At 43.6% G+C, this 23,048-nt stretch overlaps 3 protein-coding genes and 1 long non-coding RNA gene across 10 annotated transcripts in view; 2 read left to right on the top strand and 2 right to left on the bottom strand.

Moving 5' to 3' along the window:
* Positions 1-546: 546 nt before the first annotated feature.
* Positions 547-10,916, bottom strand: LOC127530788 (U4/U6 small nuclear ribonucleoprotein Prp4-like). 2 transcript variants are annotated; one of them, XM_051938253.1, is made up of 15 exons: positions 10,801-10,916; positions 9,517-9,717; positions 9,104-9,290; positions 8,716-8,803; positions 8,197-8,276; positions 5,666-5,759; positions 4,225-4,319; positions 3,997-4,055; positions 3,732-3,855; positions 3,557-3,646; positions 3,322-3,444; positions 1,431-1,538; positions 1,080-1,198; positions 779-885; positions 547-692 (listed from the first exon to the last, which is right to left on the bottom strand). In XM_051938253.1, exons 2-15 carry the CDS (start codon positions 9,686-9,688, stop codon positions 606-608), a joined length of 1,533 nt encoding a protein of 510 aa, XP_051794213.1. In that variant the 5' UTR covers positions 9,689-9,717; positions 10,801-10,916; the 3' UTR covers positions 547-605. The 2 variants fall into 2 exon arrangements, with proteins under 2 accessions (XP_051794213.1, XP_051794212.1); XM_051938252.1 differs by having other exon boundaries at positions 9,517-9,714; positions 10,801-10,913.
* On the top strand, positions 10,849-12,139 carry LOC110966221 (cell division cycle 26 homolog). Its single transcript, XM_022215516.2, has 3 exons — positions 10,849-10,973; positions 11,498-11,643; positions 11,913-12,139. The coding sequence occupies exons 2-3, from the start codon at positions 11,563-11,565 to the stop codon at positions 12,120-12,122; spliced, it is 291 nt and encodes a 96-aa protein (XP_022071208.1). The 5' UTR covers positions 10,849-10,973; positions 11,498-11,562; the 3' UTR covers positions 12,123-12,139.
* Positions 12,140-12,698: 559 nt separating this feature from the next.
* The window catches only part of LOC110966227 (fer (fps/fes related) tyrosine kinase), a 32,251-nt gene continuing 21,901 nt past the window's right edge, over positions 12,699-23,048 (bottom strand). For 2 of the 5 annotated variants that reach the window (XM_051938246.1, XM_051938247.1), the window contains exons 12-20: positions 20,727-20,933; positions 20,271-20,393; positions 20,132-20,188; positions 19,501-19,619; positions 16,773-16,867; positions 16,563-16,686; positions 16,338-16,492; positions 13,908-14,030; positions 12,699-13,817 (exon numbers count right to left, since the gene is read on the bottom strand). In XM_051938246.1, the coding sequence (XP_051794206.1) occupies positions 13,681-13,817; positions 13,908-14,030; positions 16,338-16,492; positions 16,563-16,686; positions 16,773-16,867; positions 19,501-19,619; positions 20,132-20,188; positions 20,271-20,393; positions 20,727-20,933 (1,140 nt within the window). In that variant the 3' untranslated portion in view covers positions 12,699-13,680. Of the gene's footprint in view, positions 13,818-13,907; positions 14,031-16,337; positions 16,493-16,562; positions 16,687-16,772; positions 16,868-19,500; positions 19,620-20,131; positions 20,189-20,270; positions 20,394-20,726; positions 20,934-23,048 lie in introns of those variants that run through there. The other 3 variants (XM_051938249.1, XM_051938250.1, XM_051938251.1) reach the window with 3 other exon arrangements.
* LOC127530789 (uncharacterized) lies at positions 19,640-20,172 on the top strand. Of its 2 annotated transcripts, none has more exons than XR_007937445.1 (3): positions 19,640-19,765; positions 19,876-20,007; positions 20,052-20,172. It is a non-coding gene; the product is annotated as an uncharacterized LOC127530789 (long non-coding RNA). The 2 variants fall into 2 exon arrangements; XR_007937444.1 differs by having other exon boundaries at positions 19,854-20,007.

Below are 23,048 nucleotides of genomic sequence, written 5' to 3'. Positions count from 1 at the left end.
TAGAAATCCCATCTGTTCCAGCTGAGTTTGAACTCTTCACGATTACGATTATAGACTTCATCACAGTCAGTTGGATTCAGGAAGAAGGAGCCAAGCTAGTTGCCTGCCTGCCTACCTGATAGTCTTTAAAAGAGGCATCCTGAGGCTGACTGATTTTACTGGATATGTTACTACCAATGGAGACAAAGTAGTCATTGAATTTGTCAGCAAGACCGTTATTTCTGGTGACATTGCTTGTATTTTGACTATCACGGTCCGGCAACACACAAGTTTCTTGGCCTCTCTTCAAATTACTCTTGGAATCACCCTGTGATGCGTTTATGATCAATTCTGCATAATGATTCCTCTTTCTGGTATGTTATAAGACAGATTTTAATGTGCCCTTAGTGATCCATGGGTTAGGGTTAGTTGTGCTGCTGCTGCTGCCTATGATAAGTTTTCTCAGGAATGGTCAGTTATTTCTTTGGTTACTTCCAAAACAGCAATCACAACCTGTTTATTTGTAACTTTCTGTAAACAATAAAGAAACTACAACAGACAGAAAAATACTGAAATCTGAACTTTATTCAAAAACAGACAAAAGTTACGGTTTTACTTGGATAATGTCACTCGGACAGCCAGAGTTTAAAGGTTCGGTCGTAGGAGCTCGTGGCAATCAGCTTTCCGTCAGGGGACACATCAACACCCATCACCTGGAAACAAAAGCAGGCAGGTATCAAAGATGGTGTTCAACAGACCAATGAGAACGCAGCGTTCCAGCAGACCAATCTGTCCGTACCTTCCCCTCGTGTCCGGCCAGCGTCTTTAGCGGCGTCCAGCCTGGGTGACTCCAAACTTTTGCTGTGTTGTCATAGGCTCCAGTCAACAGGAAGTGACCGTCTGTGGCTACACACAACAAAGTGAGGTCAGAGGAGACAATGAAGGTAAAACAAAGGGAAACTAAAAGAAGGGTTAGGATTAGGGTTGTCAAAGATTTTCTCGAAGAATTTTTACGCCAACAATAGACAATGTTTCTTACGTTTAAATTTCTTCCACTGTTGGGAAACTTTGTTCTGTTGATACATTTTTTAGTTTCTTACGTTGAAAACGAACAGCTGACAGCAGATTTTGGTGGGCAGGGACTGTGTAGAGGCACTTCCTGTTTCTCAGCTCCCACACCTTACAGGTGTTGTCACCACTTCCTGTTGCCAGGTGATACCTAAGAGAAAAACAATAAAAACAACAACATTTCAACAAAGTTTTAACATTGAAACATTTGTGCAGCACCTTGATGTCAATCCAGTGTCAAAGGTTGAAGTTATTAAAAAAAGTTTCATGTAGATACATTTTGTCTTCTCTAAGCTGATAAATGTTGACGTCTCCTCTAACCTGATAAATGTTGAACCCACTGTCATGGAAACCAACAAAAGCATGTCAGTAAACTGGCTGACCCGTTAGGGGAGAAGTGCAGAGTGTAGATCTCCTTTAAATGTCCTTCCAGGAAAACGACGCAGCGTCCAGTTCGCAGATCCCACACTCTGCCAAATGCATCCAGGCCTCTGATTGGACGATGACCGAGGTGGGCAGCCACACAGAGAGAGAAAGATGATTGGTTCAGTGGCACGGGGTTGGGTTACAGAGACACCAGCAGTTTTATAGTAGCTGTAACTAGATCTACTGCCAGCTACTACATTCAGACAGGTTATTGCAGTACCAGTATCCACTAGCAGTAATAGTACAAAGAGTACATACCCAGTAGCAGTAGTATTACAGACAGTACGTACCCAGTAGTATGAGTACTAATACGAGTACTACTGGTACTGCTAAACATAGACCAGACTAAAATCATTGTATTTGGCCCCAAACATCATCGAAACTTGTTTTTAAAGCATATAGTTACTCTGGATGGCAAGACAATCAACTGGTCTAGTCTCTCAGTACTACTGTGAGGAGCACAGTCAGAGTTATCTTTGACCAGGACATGTCCTTTAACGCACACATCTGTAGGACTTCCTTTTTTCACCTGAGAAATATTGTAAAAATCAGGAACATCCCGTCTCAGAGTGATGCAGAAAAACCAGTCCATGCATTTGTTACTTGCAGGCTCGACTATTGTAATTCCTTATTATCAGGATGTCCCAGTAGTTCTCTGAAACATCTACAGCTGATCCAAAACGCTGCTGCCACAGCCAGGGTACTGACTGGAGATGGCAAGAGAGATCATATCTCTGCTACACTGGTTTCTCTTCATTGGCTTCCTGTTAAACCTAGAATAGAATTTAAAATCCTTCTTCTGACATATAAAGCTCTTAATAACCAATCTCCATCATATCTTAAAGATCTGATAGTACCTTATTATCCTGGCAGAACTAGTGGTTACTAGTTACTAACTGGTTAGAATTTCTAAAAGTAGAATGGGAGGCAGAGCCTTCAGTTATCAGCTCCTCTCCTGTGGAACCTGCTCCCAGTTTGGGTTCTGGAGGCAGACACCCTCTCTGTTTGATCTTCTAGTTAGGGCTGACTGGGTGACCCTGAGGGGGTCAGCTGGAGTCTTCCTCTTGGACGTCCCTTCGTTCTGCCTCTAGTCATGCTGCTATAGGCCTATAGGCTGCTGGGGGACCTCTCTGGATGCACTGAGCCCTTCTCTATCTACCTTTACATTTAATATGTATACCGTTATTGCAGTACATTCACTCTGTTTCCCCCTGTGCTATTTCTCCGAGTGTCCCTGGTCCCAGAGCTGGATGCTTCAGATCTGTGGTTGATGTTCCACCAGCTGGTCCAGTCTCCATCATGTCCACTGTGGGATGCTGCTGCTGACCTTCCTCCAGCCCTCTGCTTCCAGCTGCTCATTTCCACCAGTCTGCTCTGCATCACCCTCTCTATACTTGATCTGTTCTTCTACATACTGTTTGAATTTTACTACCAGCTATATATGTAGTAGATTTAATGCCAGAGCTGTACACCACAACAGGAAACTATGGATCAGTTTACATGTTAGCTTCTACTTTGTGCTCAGATTTTGATAGATAGGCCATCTATCTGATCATATATGTATCCAACTGTGTGATCCATGTTCCTTGTTCTCCACCCCCCTCTTCTCCATACCTCCCCCTCTACCCATCTACCTCAAAGACCACTGTCACCTTATTTCTGCTCTTGTAGTTCATATGGGCTCTGGAAAGTGTCTTGAGACAATTTGACTGCAACTGGTGCTCTATAAATTAAACTGAATTGAATATGTACCCAGTAGTAGTACTACAGACAGTACATTAGTACTAACTGTACTAACCCTAACCCTAACCCATACCCAGTACTACCAGTACTACCAGTACTACGTACCCAGTCGCCACCAGGGAACCGTCCTGGTGGAACGTCAGGTCGTGGACTCCTTTGCTGTGACCTTCCTGATGGAGGATTTCTTCCTGAACCTCGAGGTCCCACAGACGCCAAGAGTTGTCATAGCTACAAGTGCACACAAGTACTGTGAATCGGTACACACAGTATTACAATACACAGACTTGGTGTCACGACTCTGATTACTGTATCAGTACTCTGATTACTTGCTGTGGCTTACCAGGTCGTTCCCAGGAATCTTCCAGAAGGATGCCATGACACTCGAGACACTCGCTCACTGTGACCCTCGATGTCGGCCACCGGCTCATCGCTATGGTAACCAGACAGACATGATTATTGCTGATTCATGTTCTCTCATACTCTGTTTTGTTCTTTCCTCGCCCCCCCCTTTTTACCTCTCGAGGTTCCACAGCTTCACCGACCCATCAGCAGCACACGAGGCCAAGCTGACGTCTGATTGGTCGAGAGAGACTCCGGCCTGTGGACGGAAGACGACGGCACCCACGTTGGTGTTGTGTCCTTCAGCCAATCAGAGAGCAGGGACGGACATGGTCTCAGTTATAAGGGACGGTTGGTGACTAAATCGAATACCTGTATGTGTTAATAATTGTGTGAATAATTTATGAAAACAAGTAAATAAAACAGTAAAGCTCCGCTTACCTCTGAGTGTGCGAATCAGGCTGCAGTCTGGGACGGACCACAGCTTACACAGACCACTCCTAGGGGCAGTTAGCATGTTAGCAGTGGGCTAAAAGTACACACAGTACAGACCTGTGCTGCACTCATTCACGCTAAAGCTAATGCTATCTTATGTCTGCCTGCAAGCTGCTCTCACACAAAGTACAACTATATACGTGTGCTAATGCTAGCAGTGGGTGGGGCTTGTACCAGGAGGCGGTGGCCAGCATTTTGGAGTTTGGGCTGAAGTGGCAGAAGCTGATTGGTCGATCGTCACCAATCTGACTGCAGAAGTTGTTTAGATTCTGAAGAAGAAGAAGAAGAAAAAATAAAACACAGTTTTTAATATCAGTACTTCATCAGTCAATCAGACGTCTGGGACACTGATCTGGTCTTTAACCAGTTTCTGCAAACTAGATTCGGGACGAATTCAAAAAATTCTAATTTAATGCAGTAACAGTAGATATAACTGAAAAAATGTGTTCATGAAATTAACCACAGGTGCAACAATGAGAACCATTGACCGTGAGCTGGAATCCAACCCCGCATCGGCGACTAGGACCATGCTCATGGTTAGCTACTACAATATGATATTTGAGCGCTCCCTCCTCATGTTTTCTCATGGTTTCTCACTAGTTTGGATTTGGCTGAGGTCAGTGTTACTGTAATGGTAGCATGAGGCGATACCTGGACCCAACAGAGGTTCCACAGCAGTCCAACTCCTCCAGGATGACACATCAATACCTGCCATTGTCAGAAGGTTTGCTGTGTCTCCCAACACAGTCTCATGGAGGAGATTCCAGGAAACACGCAGTTACTCTAGAAGAGCTGGACAGAACCATAGAAGGTCCTCAACCCAGCAGCAGGACAGGTATCTGCTCATCCTCAAAAATCTGAGGTCTTTGGTTCCACCCACCATGTCCTTGTGAGACCAGAAAAGGTGAATAAATCGTCTCTACACGCATGGTTCCACCATGAAGCATGGAGGTATGATGGTCTGGAGGAGGAGGGTAGATGATGGTCTCTGTTGGGGATAACCCAACCTAACCAACCCATAAGCCTGAACCGGCATGGCTACCACAGCATCCTGCAGTGACATGACATCCCATCAGGTTTAGGGTTAGGTGGACCATCATTTCTTCTCCAACAGGACAATGACCCCAAACACACCAACCATTTCAGGTTCTACCTCATGAAGCTCATCCAGAGAATAACAAGAGTGTTCAAAGCAGGAATCAGAGAATCTAAAATATTAAACGTGTTCTGACTTATTTCACACTTTGTTTTCTCCATAATTCCAGATGTTCATTCATAGTTTGATGAAATAAATAAACAGGGATAAAGGAGGATTCTATTTATATTGTACAATATTTAGAATGTTCATTTCATTTTATTGTTAATTATTATTAACATTATATAAACTATTATATACACATAAATTAACAATTAACATAATTTCATTCAGTTATCATTAGTCAAAACATCATGGATCAGAATGTCAGACCAGCTGTACCAACATCAGCCCTGATGGCAGCTGTGCTGTCTGATGCATTGATGGTTACATTGCTGTATGTTGTGCTGTCTGTTGTGATGCTGTGTTGACTACTTCATGTTTCTACTTGGGAAGTCCAGAGTAAAATTGTCGTCTCACCCTCAGACTCTTGTGCAACTCTTGCTGCCGAATCGTCCTGGTTGCCTCGGTAACATCTTTCTGAGCACGTGCAGCCTCCAGACGCTTCATCGCCCTGGTGGACCAATCACAGCAAGAGCTTGTGAGTAATAACCAAAGAGATTCTCCTGTGTGAAACAGTCCATCAGCACCTTTTCATTCAAATTTATTTTCCATGCTGCTTCATGGAGCTAAAGTTGGCTCAGCTGTGGGCGGAGTCATACATCAGAACGCCTTTTGAAAAATAATTCTTCACAAATCAAATCACTGCTTCATGAGGACGTCACCCAAAGTAAAGTCGAGGCTGACAGGCTTCATTATGATAGGATCTTTGTGTGGTAGTTAGGATCTTTGTGTGGTAGTTTGCAGAGAAATTTAGATTTCTGACACAAACAGCAGATGGATGACAGTACTTAGGGTTAGAACCAGCTCTGTCATAGGGTTACAAACTGTCAGAAAACCACCTGATGTTGGTCCTGGATGAATCCCTTCCCTCTATCTATCTACACATAACCTAACAAGAACAATGTTTTAGTGAAACACTTTTCATTTAACATTAAACTGCTAACTGGTTGCATAAATGCCCATTCAACTCTGAACAAATTCCAACAGAACAGTAAGCATCACCACTTGATCATCATACTTGATGTTGTTCAAAATGTCTTAGCTGGATTTCAGAAGAGACGAGTTTCTCCTTTTCCGCACAATAAATCAGAGTGGAGGTCTCACAGCCTCCACGCTGATCCACTCCTCTACTTTACGAAGCTCACTGGAACCTGGCTCGCCGTTCAGCATCCACTTCAACCAACAAGAACATCCACAACATCCACGTCAAACAACCGGAGCTTAATTCATCGGAAAACAATAGGAAAGATATCACTCAGCGGTTTATCTCTGCGCTCTCAGCGGGAAAATCGATCGAGACTAATACACGCATAGAACGTGACATTCTACTGGAACCTACAAAAGGTTCAGTGTTTCCTCTAGGACTTTTTTTCTGCAGACTGCAGGCTCCCACAGTCCTCTCTGCTTGAGCTGTAGTCTGAGTGATGCCTCCTCTGGTCGGTCTCTACAGTATTAAACAGGGAGAGGCTCCCCCTGCTGGAACAACCAGGAATTACAGCTCATCATTAACATACAAACACATTTTAACCAGTTAAATCATTTACCACACTTTTTTGATTGACTGTTTCAATGACACATTGAGTACAACCTCTGACTGCTGAGCAGATGACACCAAGGTATATTCAGTTACTCAAACTTCAAACATCTCTTAGAGACAAAGTCCTGGACGACGAGCTGTAACTTTCTTCTTTCTCACCAAGACAAACTCAAATGACAGTATTCATCCACAGGCTACTCAGGACCACACTGTGGAACCAAATAGTTCCTCTGGATGGCATTACCTAGGCCTCAGTTGGCTGACAGCCAATCAGCTTTAGTACAATACATTTAATTAACCGGATTTGACAGTCAGTGTGAGCATCCATTTTACCCCCAGGAGCTTTTAGTGGTTTGGCCCACTAAAGATGAACAGAAGGGAGCTGATTCACTGGACATTACACATTATTTCTTAATTCACAATTATTTTTCACAGGAATAGATATTTAAGAACCTAACATGTATCCAAAAGACGAGCTAAAACACCGGATCTAAAACATGTTCTCTTGTACAACAGCCATTTTATATTTTACTGGATCACAACAGCAGATGTAAAGATTACGACCATTTCTGTGTTCTGTCTTGGTACTGCAGCTGAACCCAGCAGAGCTTCTGGGGTCCAGTCAGGTCCACTGGTGGGAAGAATAAACCCGAAACCAAACCCTAACACTAACCAACACACCCTAACCAATAAACCAACCTTAACCCTAACCTAATGTTAGAGTCTTTAGCAAACCCACATATCTAGCTGTGCACAGGCTAGCATCTGATCCTGGACATGAACCCCCCAGATATCTAAATAAAGCCCTTCTACCCCAGATATCTGAATAAAGCCCTTCTACCCTAGATAAAGCTCCAATGATTAATCAAAACTATCCCCGACAAACACCACACCACATGGCCCCTGTCCTGTCTCTATGCTAACTCCAGCTAGCTCATCTCTGGTATGGTGCAGCTTATTGTGGGATGGCAGGTATCAATGGGCCAGGCTGACAATTGAGGCCAATATTCCTCATTTCATGATTATCGGTATCGTTATTGGCGACTATCACTGAATATCGGCCTCTTCTGCATCAGTCTGTGGTCAGGAAAGTCCCGCCCACAGCTCTATCTGATTGGTCACAACGAATGGCCAGCTACTGAAGGTGACTGTTCACAGACAGGAACACAGAAGAACATCATCAGACTGCAGCAGCTCCAAGGTAGCAGATGTTTTAACAGAATTTAAAATCAATCATTGCTGGAAAATCAAAGCAACTGATTGGTTCTGCAGGCTGAGGGCATCCTGATTGGTAGGGTTAGGGTTAGGGTTAGACAGGACTCTCTGACAGGTCAGTCTGTCGATGACTCACCGTGGAAGGGAGTATTTGGCCAACCAGAGCCGAGCATCCTTCAGGGAGGCGGAGCCTTCATGGTACCATGTCTGCTGGCACTGTGATTGGTCAGAGAGGAAACGTTAATCTGTGGTTGGTCAGAGAAGACTGACAGCAGAAAGAGGGTTAGGGTTTCATACAAAGTCAAAGTAAGGTGTGAGCAGGTGTGTTGGGTTTTAATGTGAAACACTCCATCTGTCACCATGGTAACCGATGGTTCATCTATCGGTCAGGGTTTTTCCAGATCTTCTCCTGATCATTCAGACTCAGGTTTTATCTGTGAACCTGTTCAATCCACTGAACAAAGCTACAGCAGGACAACAGAATGTTGCCATGGAAACCTGCATGTATTCAGCCTGTGATGTAGTAATAAATATGTTTAAATCTGTTTTTAACGTTTGGTCTGTTTACTCTGCTGGTAGATAGATCACTGATCTGATCAGATCATTGGATATTTCATATTTCTAACTGATCCTAGATGTCTCTGGATGTGCTGACCTCATCCTGGGATCTCTTGGCTCTCTCTTCGTCCTTCCTGGACTTCTTCAGAGCATCAGGGCCAACGACGGACAGAACGCTGCGCAGTCTGAATACAAACACAACAACAACAACTAACAATAAGAACTCTCTCTCTCAGGAAGATATTCTGATATGAACTACAGTAACTCCTCCTCACATTCAGCAGAACATGACTTTTCTTTATGGTTCTTGAAGACACTGAGGCTTCATCATTGCTAACGGATTGATTCCCTGCTGCATCACAGCATGTTTTATAAAAGCAGACTCAGGTTTTAGGGATCTCTGCTCATGGAATGTTTTAATCAGAGTGTTTCTTCACCTTCTGCACTTTAAATAGTCAAAGTGAAAGCTCTACAGTTTGTCCCACCTCTCCCGGCGGTCAGCTGGTCCCTCTCCGAACAGCGTGATTGGCTCTCCGAGCGCTCGAAGGCCCGCCTTCACCTCGGCGTCGTCGGTGGATACAGTGATCTGCCGCGCTCGCCGCCGCCGCTCGAACTCAGCGAGCGCCTCCTGCTGCCGCTCACTGACACGGTCCTCCATCTCCAGGGTTTCCCCTGCAAGACATCATGAGAAACAGAGTCCCATCAGAGCATCATGAGAAACAGAGTCCCATCAGAGCATCATGAGAAACAGAGTCCCATCAGAGCATCATGAGAAACAGAGTCCCATCAGAGCATCATGAGAAACAGAGTCCCATCAGAGCATCATGAGAAACAGAGTCCCATCAGAGCATCATGAGAAACAGAGTCCCATCAGCTGATCAGAGACCATGTGACCCACCCGATGAGATGTTGATGTTTCCTGCTTCTATTCCAGCTTTCACTGCCTCACTGCTTGCCATCGTGCTGCTCGCCGCCTCGCCTCTCAGACGCTCACGCTCCTTCTCCTCCAGGCTGCCGTAGAAAACACGAGTCTTCTTCACGGCCGGAGCCGCGTCCTCCTCGTCCGACATCTCAGCTGAGGGTTAGCCTTCTCCTCCTGCTGGACAGGAACAGCAGCAGTCAAACTGGGAGGAGTGGTTCCAGTACAGACTTCCATCATCAGACATCTCGGATATAATCAAACTGAAGTTTCTGCTTAAATTGTGTTTTTCTTTAATATTTACTTTCTGTTCCCTTCAGTGATAATGATAATACAGATGATGAAAATAATAACAATATCCCAAACACAGAAATGCTTTGATTTATGAAGTTACAAATAAATAAAAAGAGGATTTACAGAAACTCTGACAATCACTTCACATCGCTTTCATTCTATTCTTTATCTTTTACATGTTTTTGACTTTTTCTGCCGTTAGAACAACAATAGTTAATAATATGTCGTATTAAATGTATTAAATATCTCCTTCTTGCTCTGTCTTGTTTAATATAAACCCTTTTCATTTTTTAACATGTTTTAATGTTCTGAAGCTGTGACGTTTGTAGAAATGTTAGATTTTACTGGATATAGTTCAGCCTGGGCCTGGGATCTTTCTGCATGGAGTTTGCATGTTCTCCCTGTGCATGCGTGGGTTTTCTCCGGGTACTCCGGCTTCCTCCCACAGTCCAAAAACATGCTGAGGTTAATTGGTTACTCTAAATTGTCCGTAGGTGTGAATGTGAGTGTGATTGTGTGTCTGTATATGTAGCCCTGTGACAGACTGGTGACCTGTCCAGGGTGTCCCCTGCCTGTTAAAGGGGTTAGGTAGGTTTAGGTAGTTAGGATTACTGTTGGGGTTGGGAAGGGTTAGGGGTTATTGTTTGGGGTTAAATAAGAATAATTCTGTCAGAAAATGATAAAGAATCATAAATAAACCGATCAGATGAAATTACTTCCTATCAGAACTCTGGTTCATTCACTGATTTTTCTAAATCTATTTTTAAATTAAAGCGGAAAACTACTGAGCACGCGCAGCTAGCATTAGCATTAGCATCGTAATAGCTTCAATCGAGACCCGTTGTCACGTCAATCTGCTTCACACGGAAAGACCTGAGTAGATACACCTGTGCAGGTGTGATTCGGGCCGCTAACGCCCCCAGTAGAAGCTCCAGACCGATTTATATCCACAGAAACGGACAAACTCACCGATAAACGAACGGAGCGAATACAGCTCTGGACCCGGATGTAGAAGGTGCTCCGCTTCCGGGTCATACAGTGCAGTTCCGGCGTTGCCAGCAGCAGTGGAGGAAAAATCTGCAAACAAAACAATAAAAATAACTAATAAATACACTTGAACCTGCGATTAACTCACCTGTCAGGTAAGGCTGCAGCTCAGCGCTCTGACGGCTAACGAACTCTGTTTCCGGTTAAACTCACCGAATTTACCGTTACCTGTTAGCTTAGCATCAGTCTGCTGTTAGCCGTTAGCTTAGCATCTAACCCTAACCCTAGTATTGTAGTACTTTAATACTGTAACTGTAGTACTGTTAGCCTTTACATTGGTATTTATTGTTTAAATATTCCATTACAAAATAATGATATTTAATAAACTCCATTATTGGTGTTTATTGTTTAAATATTCCAGACTAATGAATAATGGCTTCCCTCAGAAACATTCTGACACTTTATCTGCCATACATGTAAATTCTTCAGGCCATACGTGTCTGTTCTCTCTGAAACCCTTGCATCATATTTTTTTCTGCTTCTTCTGCTGTTTGACATTTAGAGTATCAATAAAGTTGATCTAAAACCTGTTTGTATTGACACACAGCAGGAAGCACATTCTCCTGACATATATGTGCAGTTCAACATACGTGAAGTGAAAGTGTTTGTTTCGTTTCAGGAACCTTCAGTGTTTGGTTTGATTGGAGCTGCTGTTGGTCTGCAGGTAAGAACCAAAGAACCAGGATGCTGAGGAGGAAACCGACTCGTCTGGAGCTGAAGATCGACGACACCGAAGAGTTTGAGAGTGTCAAGAAGGAGCTAGAGGTTGGAACCACTGATTCAACTGGAGAACACACACCAGGAACTGTTACCTGTAGAACACCTGTAGACTACCTGTAGATTACATGTAGACTACTTGTAGATTACGTGTAGATTACATGTAGACTACCTGTATTTTGCGTGTAGACTACCTGTACCTCTCTTACAGTCTTTCTAACAAACTGATCGTTCTGACAGAACTTTATTTAAATCTGAAATCAGTTTGTCAATAATGCGTTCTGATCGATCAGCTGATCGTAAATTTCTTTTTTCAGGCCAGGAAGCGTCAGCGGGAGGAGGCGGAGTCAGGAGGTGGTGTGGACCGGGCATCCGTCATCAGTGTTGACATCATTGGGGGCGGAGCCTCTGCGTCGGCCACATCAGCCACAGCGTCGAGGGCAGAACTTATCAACGAGCGAATCGGCTACAAGCCCCACCCCAAACCAGCAACACTGCCGACCTTATTTGGAAGTTTACAGTTTTAATAAACATGTGGACTGTTTGTTTGTTTCTTTGTTTGTTCCAACAGTCCAATCAGAAAGTACTGGCAGTAAAAGTATTGTAGTACTAAAGCATAAAGGGGCAGTAATTTTACAGTATCTGCAGTAGAAGTACTACATGATTACAGTACATGTAGTATTTCAGCGGATTTTCTGGTCTCACCTCTGTAGGAAGAAAACTACGTCTTCAACCAATCACAGCCACTGTGGGCGGAGCTTAACCCCTTTAAAGTATTGCTGGTAAATACAAGCTGTAATGGAAGTACTGCAGTAATAAAGTACCAAAGGATTACAGTACAAGTAGTAAAAGTACTGCGGTATTCTAGTATCTAAAGTACCAACAGTAGTTGATTGATCCAGAACTATGTTGAACCTGATCCCATGATTACTGATCGAGTTTAATCACAGCTTCTGGTTCCCAAAGTGGGGTTCAGGGCCTTGAAGGGGCTGAAAACGCAGTAAAAATATAAAGTATTATAGAAATGAGGTACAAGTACTTCAACAGAGTAATCGAATACTAACTGTTGTTTAAATAAATAAAAACATTCCAGATCTCTGAAATACTGGAAATATTTTCTGTTTATTTTCACTTTGTATGTTTTATTTTCATAATAAACGATAATAACTTTATAAAGAGCTTAAACAAATAGAAAACACAAACAGACTATTAGTGTTTATTTACAGTAACAGCTCTGACATTCAGATTCCGCCCTCACACAGTCCAGGAAGTGATGCTGACCAATCAGGACTCATAGTTCAGTTACCATGACAACCAGTAGATAAACAAAGTGCTGGTGATGTTTTAATTTAACTGGTTTTTGGTGGCGTTCACTGATTGGTCGAAATAAGGCTTCAGGTAGGCGTGGTCTGGGAAGAGTGACAGCTCAGATCATAAACTAATAAAAACAATAAATAAACATAAAAAATCAGTAAAGATTAAAAAAAAAAAAACTTTAGTGTTAAGGGCTGATTGGTCCACAATGAAAAGGATCTGTCACCATGGTTACAGGTCAGGTGGCATGAAGGGGGCGTGGCTTAACATCCTCACAGTTTGTCCCGATTTTGGAAAGAGTTGAAAATTAAAGCTGAAGCTTGTTTACTGTTTATTTACTGTTTGCTTACTGTTTGTTTACTGTTTAGTGCATGACGTTTCAGTGTTTGTTTACAGTTTGTCTTTGCTTGTCTGCTGTTTTAGTGTTTTTCTGTGTTTACAGTTTTACTCTAAGTGTCTGTTTACATTTTGTTTACTGTTTTTTCAGTTTGTTTTCTCTTTTAGTGTTTGTTTACAGTTTTCTGCTGTAACTGAATTTAATTTGAAATTAAATTTGAATAAATTATTAATTCAAACTTTAGTAAATTTAAATTAATTAATTTAAATAAATTTTTAATTAATTTCTATCTCCATGTTAGTGATGAGCTGAGTGAAGACGCATACTAAAACCACGCCCACTCGGTGGCCACGCCCACTTACTGGTCATGCCCCTTTCTTATAAACATAAATAAAAGTGTCTCCTGCTGGTGACATCATTTCCTGCTGGTGACATCACTTCTTCTTTATGGCGGCCAGGTCCCGCTGCAGCTCAGAGAACTTGGGTCGGTCCTCGGGGTTGTACTGCCAGCAGCGCTGCATCACTTTGTACACATCGTCAGGGCAACGCTGAGGACATGCCATCCTGTAACCTAGCAACCAGGGGGGACAGGGGAGGTTCCCGTGGTTACCGCACAGTCAACATTTAAATGTTCTTTACTGAACCAATCACAGCTCTCTACCTTTCTCCACCTGCTCTCGGGCTTGCTGATTGGTCATCCCAGGATAAGGACACACCCCCAGACTGAAGGTTTCCCAGAGCAGGATGCCGTAGCTCCACACGTCGCTCTCCGAGCTGTAGCGGCCTGCAGCAAATCACAGAGCAGGACACAGTCAGCAGCCAATCGCAGTTCATCATGTTTTTATCAGCTGCTGGAAATCCAATGGTCCAATAAGAAACTTGGTCCAAATATGACTTTTATTCAGATGTTGGACAAGTGTTAAAGATGTTGGACAGGTGTTAAACATGTTGGACAGGTGTTAAAGATGTTGGACAGGTGTTAAAGATGTTGGACAGGTGTTAAAGATGTTGGACAGGTGTTAAAGATGTTGGACAGGTGTTAAACATGTTGGACAGGTGTTAAACATGTTGGACAGGTGTTGGACATGTTGGACAGGTGTTAAACATGTTGGACAGGTGTTAAAGATGTTGGACAGGTGTTGGACATGTTGGACAGGTGTTAAACATGTTGGACAGGTGTTAAAGATGTTGGACAGGTGTTGGACATGTTGGACAGGTGTTGGACAGGTGTTAAAGATGTTGGACAGGTGTTAAAGATGTTGGACAGGTGTTAAAGATGTTGGACAGGTGTTAAAGATGTTGGACAGGTGTTAAAGATGTTGGACAGGTGTTGGACATGTTGGACAGGTGTTAAACATGTTGGACAGGTGTTAAACATGTTGGACAGGTGTTGGACATGTTGGACAGGTGTTGGACATGTTGGACAGGTGTTAAACATGTTGGACAGGTGTTAAACATGTTGGACAGGTGTTGGACATGTTGGACAGGTGTTAAACATGTTGGACAGGTGTTAAAACATGTTGGACAGGTGTTAAAACATGTTGGACAGGTGTTAAAGATGTTGGACATGTTGGACAGGTGTTAAAGATGTTGGACATGTTGGACAGGTGTTAAACATGTTGGACAGGTGTTGGAGATGTTGCACAGGTGTGGGACAGGTGTTAAAACATGTTGGACAGGTGTTAAAACATGTTGGACAGGTGTTAAAGATGTTGGACATGTTGGACAGGTGTTGGAGATGTTGCACAGGTGTGGGACAGGTGTTAAAACATGTTGGACAGGTGTTAAAGATGTTGGACATGTTGGACAGGTGTTAAACATGTTGGACAGGTGTTAAAGATGTTGGACATGTTGGACAGGTGTTAAACATGTTGGACAGGTGTTAAAACATGTTGGACAGGTGTTAAAGATGTTGGACATGTTGGACAGGTGTTAAACATGTTGGACATGTTGGACAGGTGTTAAACATGTTGGACAGGTGTTGGACATGTTGGACAGGTGTTAAACATGTTGGACAGGTGTTAAACATGTTGGACAGGTGTTAAACATGTTTAACACCTGTTAAACATGTTTAACAGGTGTTAAACATGTTTAACAGGTGTTAAACATGTTGGACAGGTGTTGGACATGTTGGACAGGTGTTAAACATGTTGGACAGGTGTTAAACATGTTGGACAGGTGTTAAACATGTTGGACAGGTGTTGGACATGTTGAACAGGTGTTAAACATGTTGGACAGGTGTTAAACATGTTGGACAGGTGTTAAACATGTTGGACAGGTGTTAAACATGTTGGACAGGTGTTAAACATGTTGGACAGGTGTTAAACATGTTGGACAGGTGTTGGACATGTTGAACAGGTGTTAAACATGTTGGACAGGTGTTAAACATGTTGGACAGGTGTTGGACATGTTGAACAGGTGTTAAACATGTTGGACAGGTGTTAAACATGTTGGACAGGTGTTAAACATGTTGGACAGGTGTTGGACATGTTGAACAGGTGTTAAACATGTTGGACAGGTGTTAAACATGTTGGACAGGTGTTAAACATGTTGGACAGGTGTTGGACATGTTGAACAGGTGTTAAACATGTTGGACAGGTGTTAAACATGTTGGACAGGTGTTGGACATGTTGAACAGGTGTTAAACATGTTGGACAGGTGTTAAACATGTTGGACAGGTGTTGGACATGTTGGACAGGTGTTAAACATGTTGGACAGGTGTTGGACATGTTGGACAGGTGTTGGACATGTTGCACAGGTGCGGGACAGGTGTTAAAGATGTTGGACAGGTGTTAAACATGTTTAACAGGTGTTAAACATGTTGGACAGGTGTTAAACATGTTGGACAGGTGTTAAACATGTTGGACAGGTGTTGGACATGTTGGACAGGTGTTGGACATGTTGCACAGGTGTGGGACAGGTGTTAAAGATGTTGGACATGTTGGACAGGTGTTAAAGATGTTGGACAGGAGTTAAAGATCTTGGACTGGTGTTGGACAGATGTTAAAGGTGCTGGACAGGTGCTGGACAAGTGTGGGACAGATGTTAACCATGTTGGACAGGTGTTGGACAGATGTGGGACAGGTGGTACCGTAGTTCAAGGCCTCAGGTGCGGTCCATTTGATGGGAATCTGTTTGAGTCCAGATGAAGAATAAACTCCGTCGTCCTCCTGACGAGACATCCCAAAATCGCTGATCTTCAACACGCTGCTGTCCCCCACCAGGCAGTTCCTGGCTGCCAGGTCCCTGAGAGACAGAGACAGTTAACTCAGGCAACCTGGAGCTGCTAGTTATCTGTTGGTGAATACCTGGGTACCTGTGGATGCAGTTCTTGCTCTCCAAGTAAGCCATCCCTGCTGCAGCATCGACAGCAAAGCGCAGCAGCTGCTTCGTCTTCAACTCGTCCTTCCTCTTCCTCAGAAAGGACAGGAAGTCTCCACCTGACAAACACAGTGAAAGGTCAGCAAACACACCTAACCCAACCCGACCAATAAGAACCCTGCACCTGACAGGTGATTCCACCCACCAGGAACCAGCTCCATGACGATGTAGATAGGCTGACGCTGCGTACAAACACCAATCAGCTTCACAATGTTTGGGTGGTCGTACTGCTTCAGGATCCTGCAGCCAATCAGATGCAAGAACACTCACAATGTTAGTCTAATATTGGTTAGTCTAATAATGTTAGTTTAATGTTGGTCTAACGTTAGTTTAATGTTAAGTCTAACGTTAGTTTAATGTTGGTCTAACGTTAGTTTAACGTTAGTCTAATGTTAATTTAATGTTGGTCTAACGTTGGTTTAACGTTAGTCTAATGTTAAATTAATGTTGGTCTAACGTTGGTCTAATGCTAGTCTAACGTTAGTTTAAAGTTGGTCTACTGTTCGTTTAATGTTAAGTCTAACGTTAGTCTAACATTAGTTTAATGTTGGTCTAATGTTAAGTCTAACGTTAGTTTAATGTTGGTCTAACGTTAGTTTAACGTTAGTCTAATGTTAAATTAATGTTGGTCTAACGTTGGTCTAATGCTAGTCTAACGTTAGTCTAACGTTAGTTTAAAGTTGGTCTACTGTTCGTTTAATGTTAAGTCTAATGTTAGTCTAACATTAGTTTAATGTTGGTCTAATGTTAGTCTAACATTAGTCTAACATTAGTTTAATGTTGGTCTAATGTTAGTCTAACATTAGTTTAATGTTGTCTAATGTTAGTCTAACATTAGTTTAATGTTGGTCTAATGTTAGTCTAACATTAGTTTAATGTTGTCTAATGTTAGTCTAACATTAGTTTAATGTTGTCTAATGTTAGTCTAACATTAGTTTAATGTTGGTCTAATGTTAGTCTAACATTAGTTTAATGTTGGTCTAATGTTAGTCTAACATTAGTTTAATGTTGGTCTAATGTTAATTTAACGTTGGTCTAATGTTAGTTTAATGTTAAGTCTAACGTTAGTTTAACGTTGGTCTAATGTTATTTTAATGTTAAGTCTAACATTAGTTTAACGTTGATCTAATGCCAGTTTAATGTTAGTCTAACGTTAGTCTAATTTTAGTCTGTTAGTCAAATTTTGGTCTAATGTTAGTGTAACGTTAGTCTAACGTTGGTCTAATGTTGGTTTAATGTTTGCCTCATGTGAGTCTAATATTAGTTTAATGTTTGTCTAATGTTAGTTTAGTCAGTCCCTCCAGGATTTTGCGGGCGTTTTTCGTGATTGTTGTGGCAGAAAATGCCGGAATTCGCAACAGCTTTTCTAAAAAAACTGCGATAAAAGTTTCGATGTTTTAAGCTTATTTGTTGTGATGAAATTGCGGGAGACAGTGACAACTGCTAAAAAGCTGCATTTTTTCCAGCTTGTAGAACGTTTCAACACTGTAATTGACAATATTTATCCCAAAATTAATTCTTTAACTCTCCAACCCATTTACACAAAAGCTGGCACACCACGGTGGGACATTAGCAGCCAGATAATAGTTTAACATAAAGTGGTTGGTAGATTTGCAGCACAAAATGCTAATTTACTATTGAATGAATAATATTTGGACATATCTGTCAGTGGCTTAAAGAGTTAATTTCACTTCCTGGCACACACGTGTTCACACACACACGCTCACGGCTTGTCACGTCAATTAACAAGAACAGAGAGCGCAGTCTTCCACCAAGACTGTTCATTACTTGACTTCGCGCTGAACACAGGTGTGTGTTCTGCATGTTTACATACTGAATCACGTGACCTAAATATGTAGCTGGCGACGGGAATTGATGGGACTCAGAAACACCCCACAATTTAATCAACTGTTCCTTGTGTCATTTCCGATACGTCCACAGTGGTAGATTGTTGTAGGATCACAATCCTGTGATCGTCAGCAGACTGCTGAGGTAGCGTTCACTTGTTGCCATGGTTACCGTGCTGCTATCAGACGCCGTGCTGCTACCTCAATGGGAAATCCTTAACAAATCCGTGGATCCAAACTTTAAGCCGTATCACTGCTGAAGTCTAATCATTTGGTCCTTGTGTCATTTCTGACCGACCCTGAAAACTTCATTTAAATCTCTGAGTCTGTTTTTGAGTGATGTTGGTAACAGAGGAAGGATTCACACACGCTGATCGTCACATAACTCTGCCGTGTTCTTTGGTGGAATAATTAATCTAATTTACCTTCATTCTTTCAGTGCTCTAACAGATCTGGATGCAACAGTTTCCATCATGGTGATTTATGTGGTCTGTTGTCTGATCATTTCAGCCGTTCTAATACGTTTCATGATTTTAAAAAAAAAGTGTGCATCAATTGATTTTTTTTCTTTTTTGTATTCCACCACAATATTGCACGGTTGTAAAACAGTTTAGCTCCGCTTTGGTGAAGAACATCAGTGAATTAATTGTTTATCACGGTCTTCAGCAGTAATTTTTGTTGGTAAATGAGAAACATTAGTATCGCACGTCTGCATCTTCAAACCATAAACAGGAAGTGAATTCGGTGATGTACGTGCTTTAGTTTTGTACTGGGAGCTGCTATGATTGGTGGAACTCACGGGAGGCGGGCCAAAATTGCGGGAAAGTTGTGGTGATTGGACAAAACTGCAAGGAGGCGCAAAATTTGCAGAGATTGGTTGATTTCGCGTGAATTCGCGCGATCGCAACATCGCAAATTCCTGGAGAGACTGTTTAATGTTAGTCAAGTGTAGTTTACTGCTAGTTTAATGTTCGTCTAACGTTAGTTTAACATTTGTCTAATGTTAGTCTAGTGTTTGTGGCTCACCTGGCCTCTGACAGGAAACGGATCTTCAGCTCAGGAGGTAAATCTTCTTTGCAAGTTTTAACAGCGACCGGCATTTTGTCGCGCTGCAGCGTCCCTTTGAACACCTCCCCAAAGTTTCCCTGCAGAGAGACAGGTAAGGACCAGGTGGGAGACAGGTAAGGACCAGATGAGAGACAGGTAAGGACCAGGTGGGAGACGGGTAAGGGTCAGGTGGGAGACAGGTAAAGGTCAGGTGGGAGACAGGTAAGGACCAGGTGGGAGACAGGTAAAGGTCAGGTGGGAGACAGGTAAGGACCAGGTGGGAGACAGGTAACGACCAGGTGGGAGACAGGTAAGGACCAGGTGGGAGACAGGTAACGACCAGGTGGGAGACAGGTAAGGACCAGGTGGGAGACAGGTAAGGACCAGATGAGAGACAGGTAAGGACCAGGTGGGAGACGGGTAAGGGTCAGGTGGGAGACAGGTAAAGGTCAGGTGGGAGACAGGTAAGGACCAGGTGGGAGACAGGTAAAGGTCAGGTGGGAGACAGGTAAGGACCAGGTGGGAGACAGGTAACGACCAGGTGGGAGACAGGTAAGGACCAGGTGGGAGACAGGTAAGGACCAGGTGAGACCACATGATGAACAGGAACCTTTCCCAGCAGTTCTCCCAGCAGAACATCCTCATGGTTCAGGATCCATTTCTTGTCCTGCACAGAACAGTTTGAATGTGAGACTCACTGTAACACGGCCGACCGAACATGCATGTTCTTGTATTTGGTGAGCGGTTACCTTGACAACAGGGTTGACCAGCACGACTCCAGACTTCTTGGTGATGACCTGTTTAGTGGAGAAGTGGTGCTCGATGAGCTGAGGGATGGTGGAGAAGCCGGTCCCTTCGAAGCGGTACTGACTCTACCAGAGAGAGAGAGATTACTGTCATAAACATACAGAAACATACTAATAACATGCTAATAACACGCTGTTCTGCAGCCTGATACATAATAGCATACTAATAACATGCTGTTCTGAAGCCTGATACATAGCATACTAATAACATGCTGTTCTGCAGCCTGATACATAACATACTAATAACACGGTAAAAACATGCTGCTCTGCAGCCTGATATACAATAACATACTAATAACAGTAATAACATGCTATTCTGGAGCCTGATATATAATAACATACTAATAATATGGAGATTGTCATGGAGACGGACTTGTTCAGGTGTGTCTGCATACGTACATCTGCGTACTGGATGATGAAGTGTCGCCGCTGCTCATCAGAAAACACAGACAGGACGTATTCTCCCGGTTTGCCGTGACTCTCTCTGACCAGGAAGTCTCCCTGTTGCCGTAGCAACTCCTGGGCCTCGGTGCGAGGGATGGCTCCGTGGTACCACTCCTGCTCTGCCAGGGGGCGCTCTGATGTGGGGATCACATCGAAGAACTGCTGCAGGGGAACATGAAGAAGAACACTTCCTGTCAGCAGGTCGGTGAAGGTTCGGGAGATCTACTGATCACCTAACCCTAGTGATCAGTTCATCGATTGATCAGGTGATCTATTGATCAGTTCATCTATTGATCAGGTGATCTGTATCAACCGTATCCCATGACTCTGTTTATATTTCATGGACTCTACCTGCAGAAACAGACTCAGACTGCAGTGTTTTTGAACAAACTTGTTCCTTCCATCATAAAGAACCAGAACACGATGGTCTCTCATAGCTCCAACATCTGTAGCTCCATACTGTGAACGTCACCACACAGAGATCCACTGTGTCCCAACATGTCGATGTCCAGAACAACGGATGGAAATCAGCCTTGAATCCAACTGATTTACTGGAGCTTTGTGTAAACTATGATGTTCATTAATTTGCCCAAATACAGATCTGCTGTGTCGGACTAGACGATGATCTTCCTTCTTGCATGCATGAGACCTTCAGACTCTGTGGCTGGTCCTGTGGGTGAAGACATCCTCTGGGTTATCCAGTGGAAGCCCTCCTTCCTCAGTGTTTCACTGATAGACCCATGACACCTCCAGAAGGTTCAGCAGTGAATCTCAGGTTCACCACCTAGATGCCATCTACCCACCTGAAGGTCCAGGTGGATCCTGTCTCTTCATCCACAGCCACTGATTTCCCTTTTCAGCAACTCTGGAAAGGTCCTTGATGTCCTGTCGGTGGGCCTTCATATGTACTCCCATCTCCAGGAGAAGCCTGGATGTCCAGGTGGCTATGAATCCTCCTCAGCCTACTTCTACTGGTCGGACCCTCATCCTCATGAACAAATGTTGTTTCTTGCCTTTGGTTTGATGTGGATGGAAGGGCATTAACACTCCTCCGCTCAGTCACCAGAACCGGTTCCAGACAACTTCAGCACCTGGTTGTACCTCCAGGTGTAATGGTCTTGGGTGAGGCTGGTCCTGCAGCCCACTAAGATGTTTGAGTGTAGCTGGAGTCAGTGAGATGTAGGGTCTTCTCCATCCCACTGGTTGAGGTTCTTGGGTGATAGTAGGACATCATAGGACACCTGGATGGTGAAGCTTCCTCTAAACGTCTCCGTGTCCCACAGCTCTGGACAAGAGATCTTCCTGTTGTCCACTCCTTCCCAGGTCGTCCACTGCTTCACCTGTCTGATTGCTTGTATCTGCTTCCTCTTGTCATCGTACTTCGTTGTAGGAAAATAATAACTAATAGACAGCAGATCAAATATCAGGATGTCCTCTATGTGTGGTCGGTCTGGACAGGAGAGGACAGGCGAGGACAGGAGAGGACAGGAGAGGACAGGTGAGGACAGGAGAGGACAGGAGAGGACAGGAGAGGACAGGTGAGGACAGGAGAGGACAGGCGAGGACAGGAGAGGACAGGCGAGGACAGGTGAGAACAGGAGAGGACAGGCGAGGACAGGAGAGGACAGGAGAGGAAAGGTGAGGACAGGAGAGGACGGGTGAGGACGGGTGAGGACGGGCAGGACAGGCGAGACAGGAGAGGACAGGTGAGAGGAGAGGACAGGTGAGGACAGGACAGGACAGGTGAGGACAGGTGAGACAGGTGAAGACAGGTGAGACAGGTTAGGACAAGTGAGACAGGTGAGGACAGGCGAGAGAGGGGAGGACAGGTGAGACACGTAAATATCCCATCAGCTACAACATTCTGACCACTGACAGCTGAACAACATCACCATCATCTTGTTCTAATCCAATGTTCTGCTGGGAACTTTGAGTCCTGACATCCATTAAAGCTGCTGTCCGGAGTTTGAATCACAGCGTCTCCCAAAACACTGTTGGTCCCTCCGTCTGATTTCGCCCCTTTATTTGTGCACGCGTGCAGTACATGAGAGAAGTGCCCGGAGTGCTGCAGCATCTCGCCTGTTTTGCTGTTTTCCACTCTTCTACATTTAGTACATTTAGTAAATAATAAAGGAATTACGTTAGAATGCTGTATTGAGTCTAACTTGTCCTAATACCAAAATAACATGAATCTGCTAGGACGAACGAGTAAAGTTTCAATCTGTGATTACACTCGTGTATCCCTCTGGATGACGTTGTTTATCAAACTTAGTGCAT

This window comes from Acanthochromis polyacanthus, chromosome 18 (assembly GCF_021347895.1).
Source record: "Acanthochromis polyacanthus isolate Apoly-LR-REF ecotype Palm Island chromosome 18, KAUST_Apoly_ChrSc, whole genome shotgun sequence".
NCBI classification, from domain to species: domain Eukaryota; kingdom Metazoa; phylum Chordata; class Actinopteri; family Pomacentridae; genus Acanthochromis; species Acanthochromis polyacanthus.
This window is presented reverse-complemented; position numbering and strand designations above follow the sequence as displayed.

What these genes read in the sequence shown, in the direction of transcription:
- LOC127530788 (XM_051938253.1), bottom strand. Translation starts at nt 9,688, where the DNA reads ATGTCGGACGAGGAGGACGCGGCTCCGGCCGTGAAGAAGACTCGTGTT. An exon ending in ATGCTGGCCACCGCCTCCTG is followed by an intron (nt 4,056 to 4,224) that starts GTACAAGCCCCA and finishes AACTGCCCCTAG; the next exon opens with GAGTGGTCTGTGTAAGCTGT. An exon ending in GGTTCCCTGGTGGCGACTGG is followed by an intron (nt 1,539 to 3,321) that starts GTACGTAGTACT and finishes TCGTCCAATCAG; the next exon opens with AGGCCTGGATGCATTTGGCA.
- LOC110966221 (XM_022215516.2), top strand. Translation starts at nt 11,563, where the DNA reads ATGCTGAGGAGGAAACCGACTCGTCTGGAGCTGAAGATCGACGACACC. An exon ending in GTGTCAAGAAGGAGCTAGAG is followed by an intron (nt 11,644 to 11,912) that starts GTTGGAACCACT and finishes TTCTTTTTTCAG; the next exon opens with GCCAGGAAGCGTCAGCGGGA.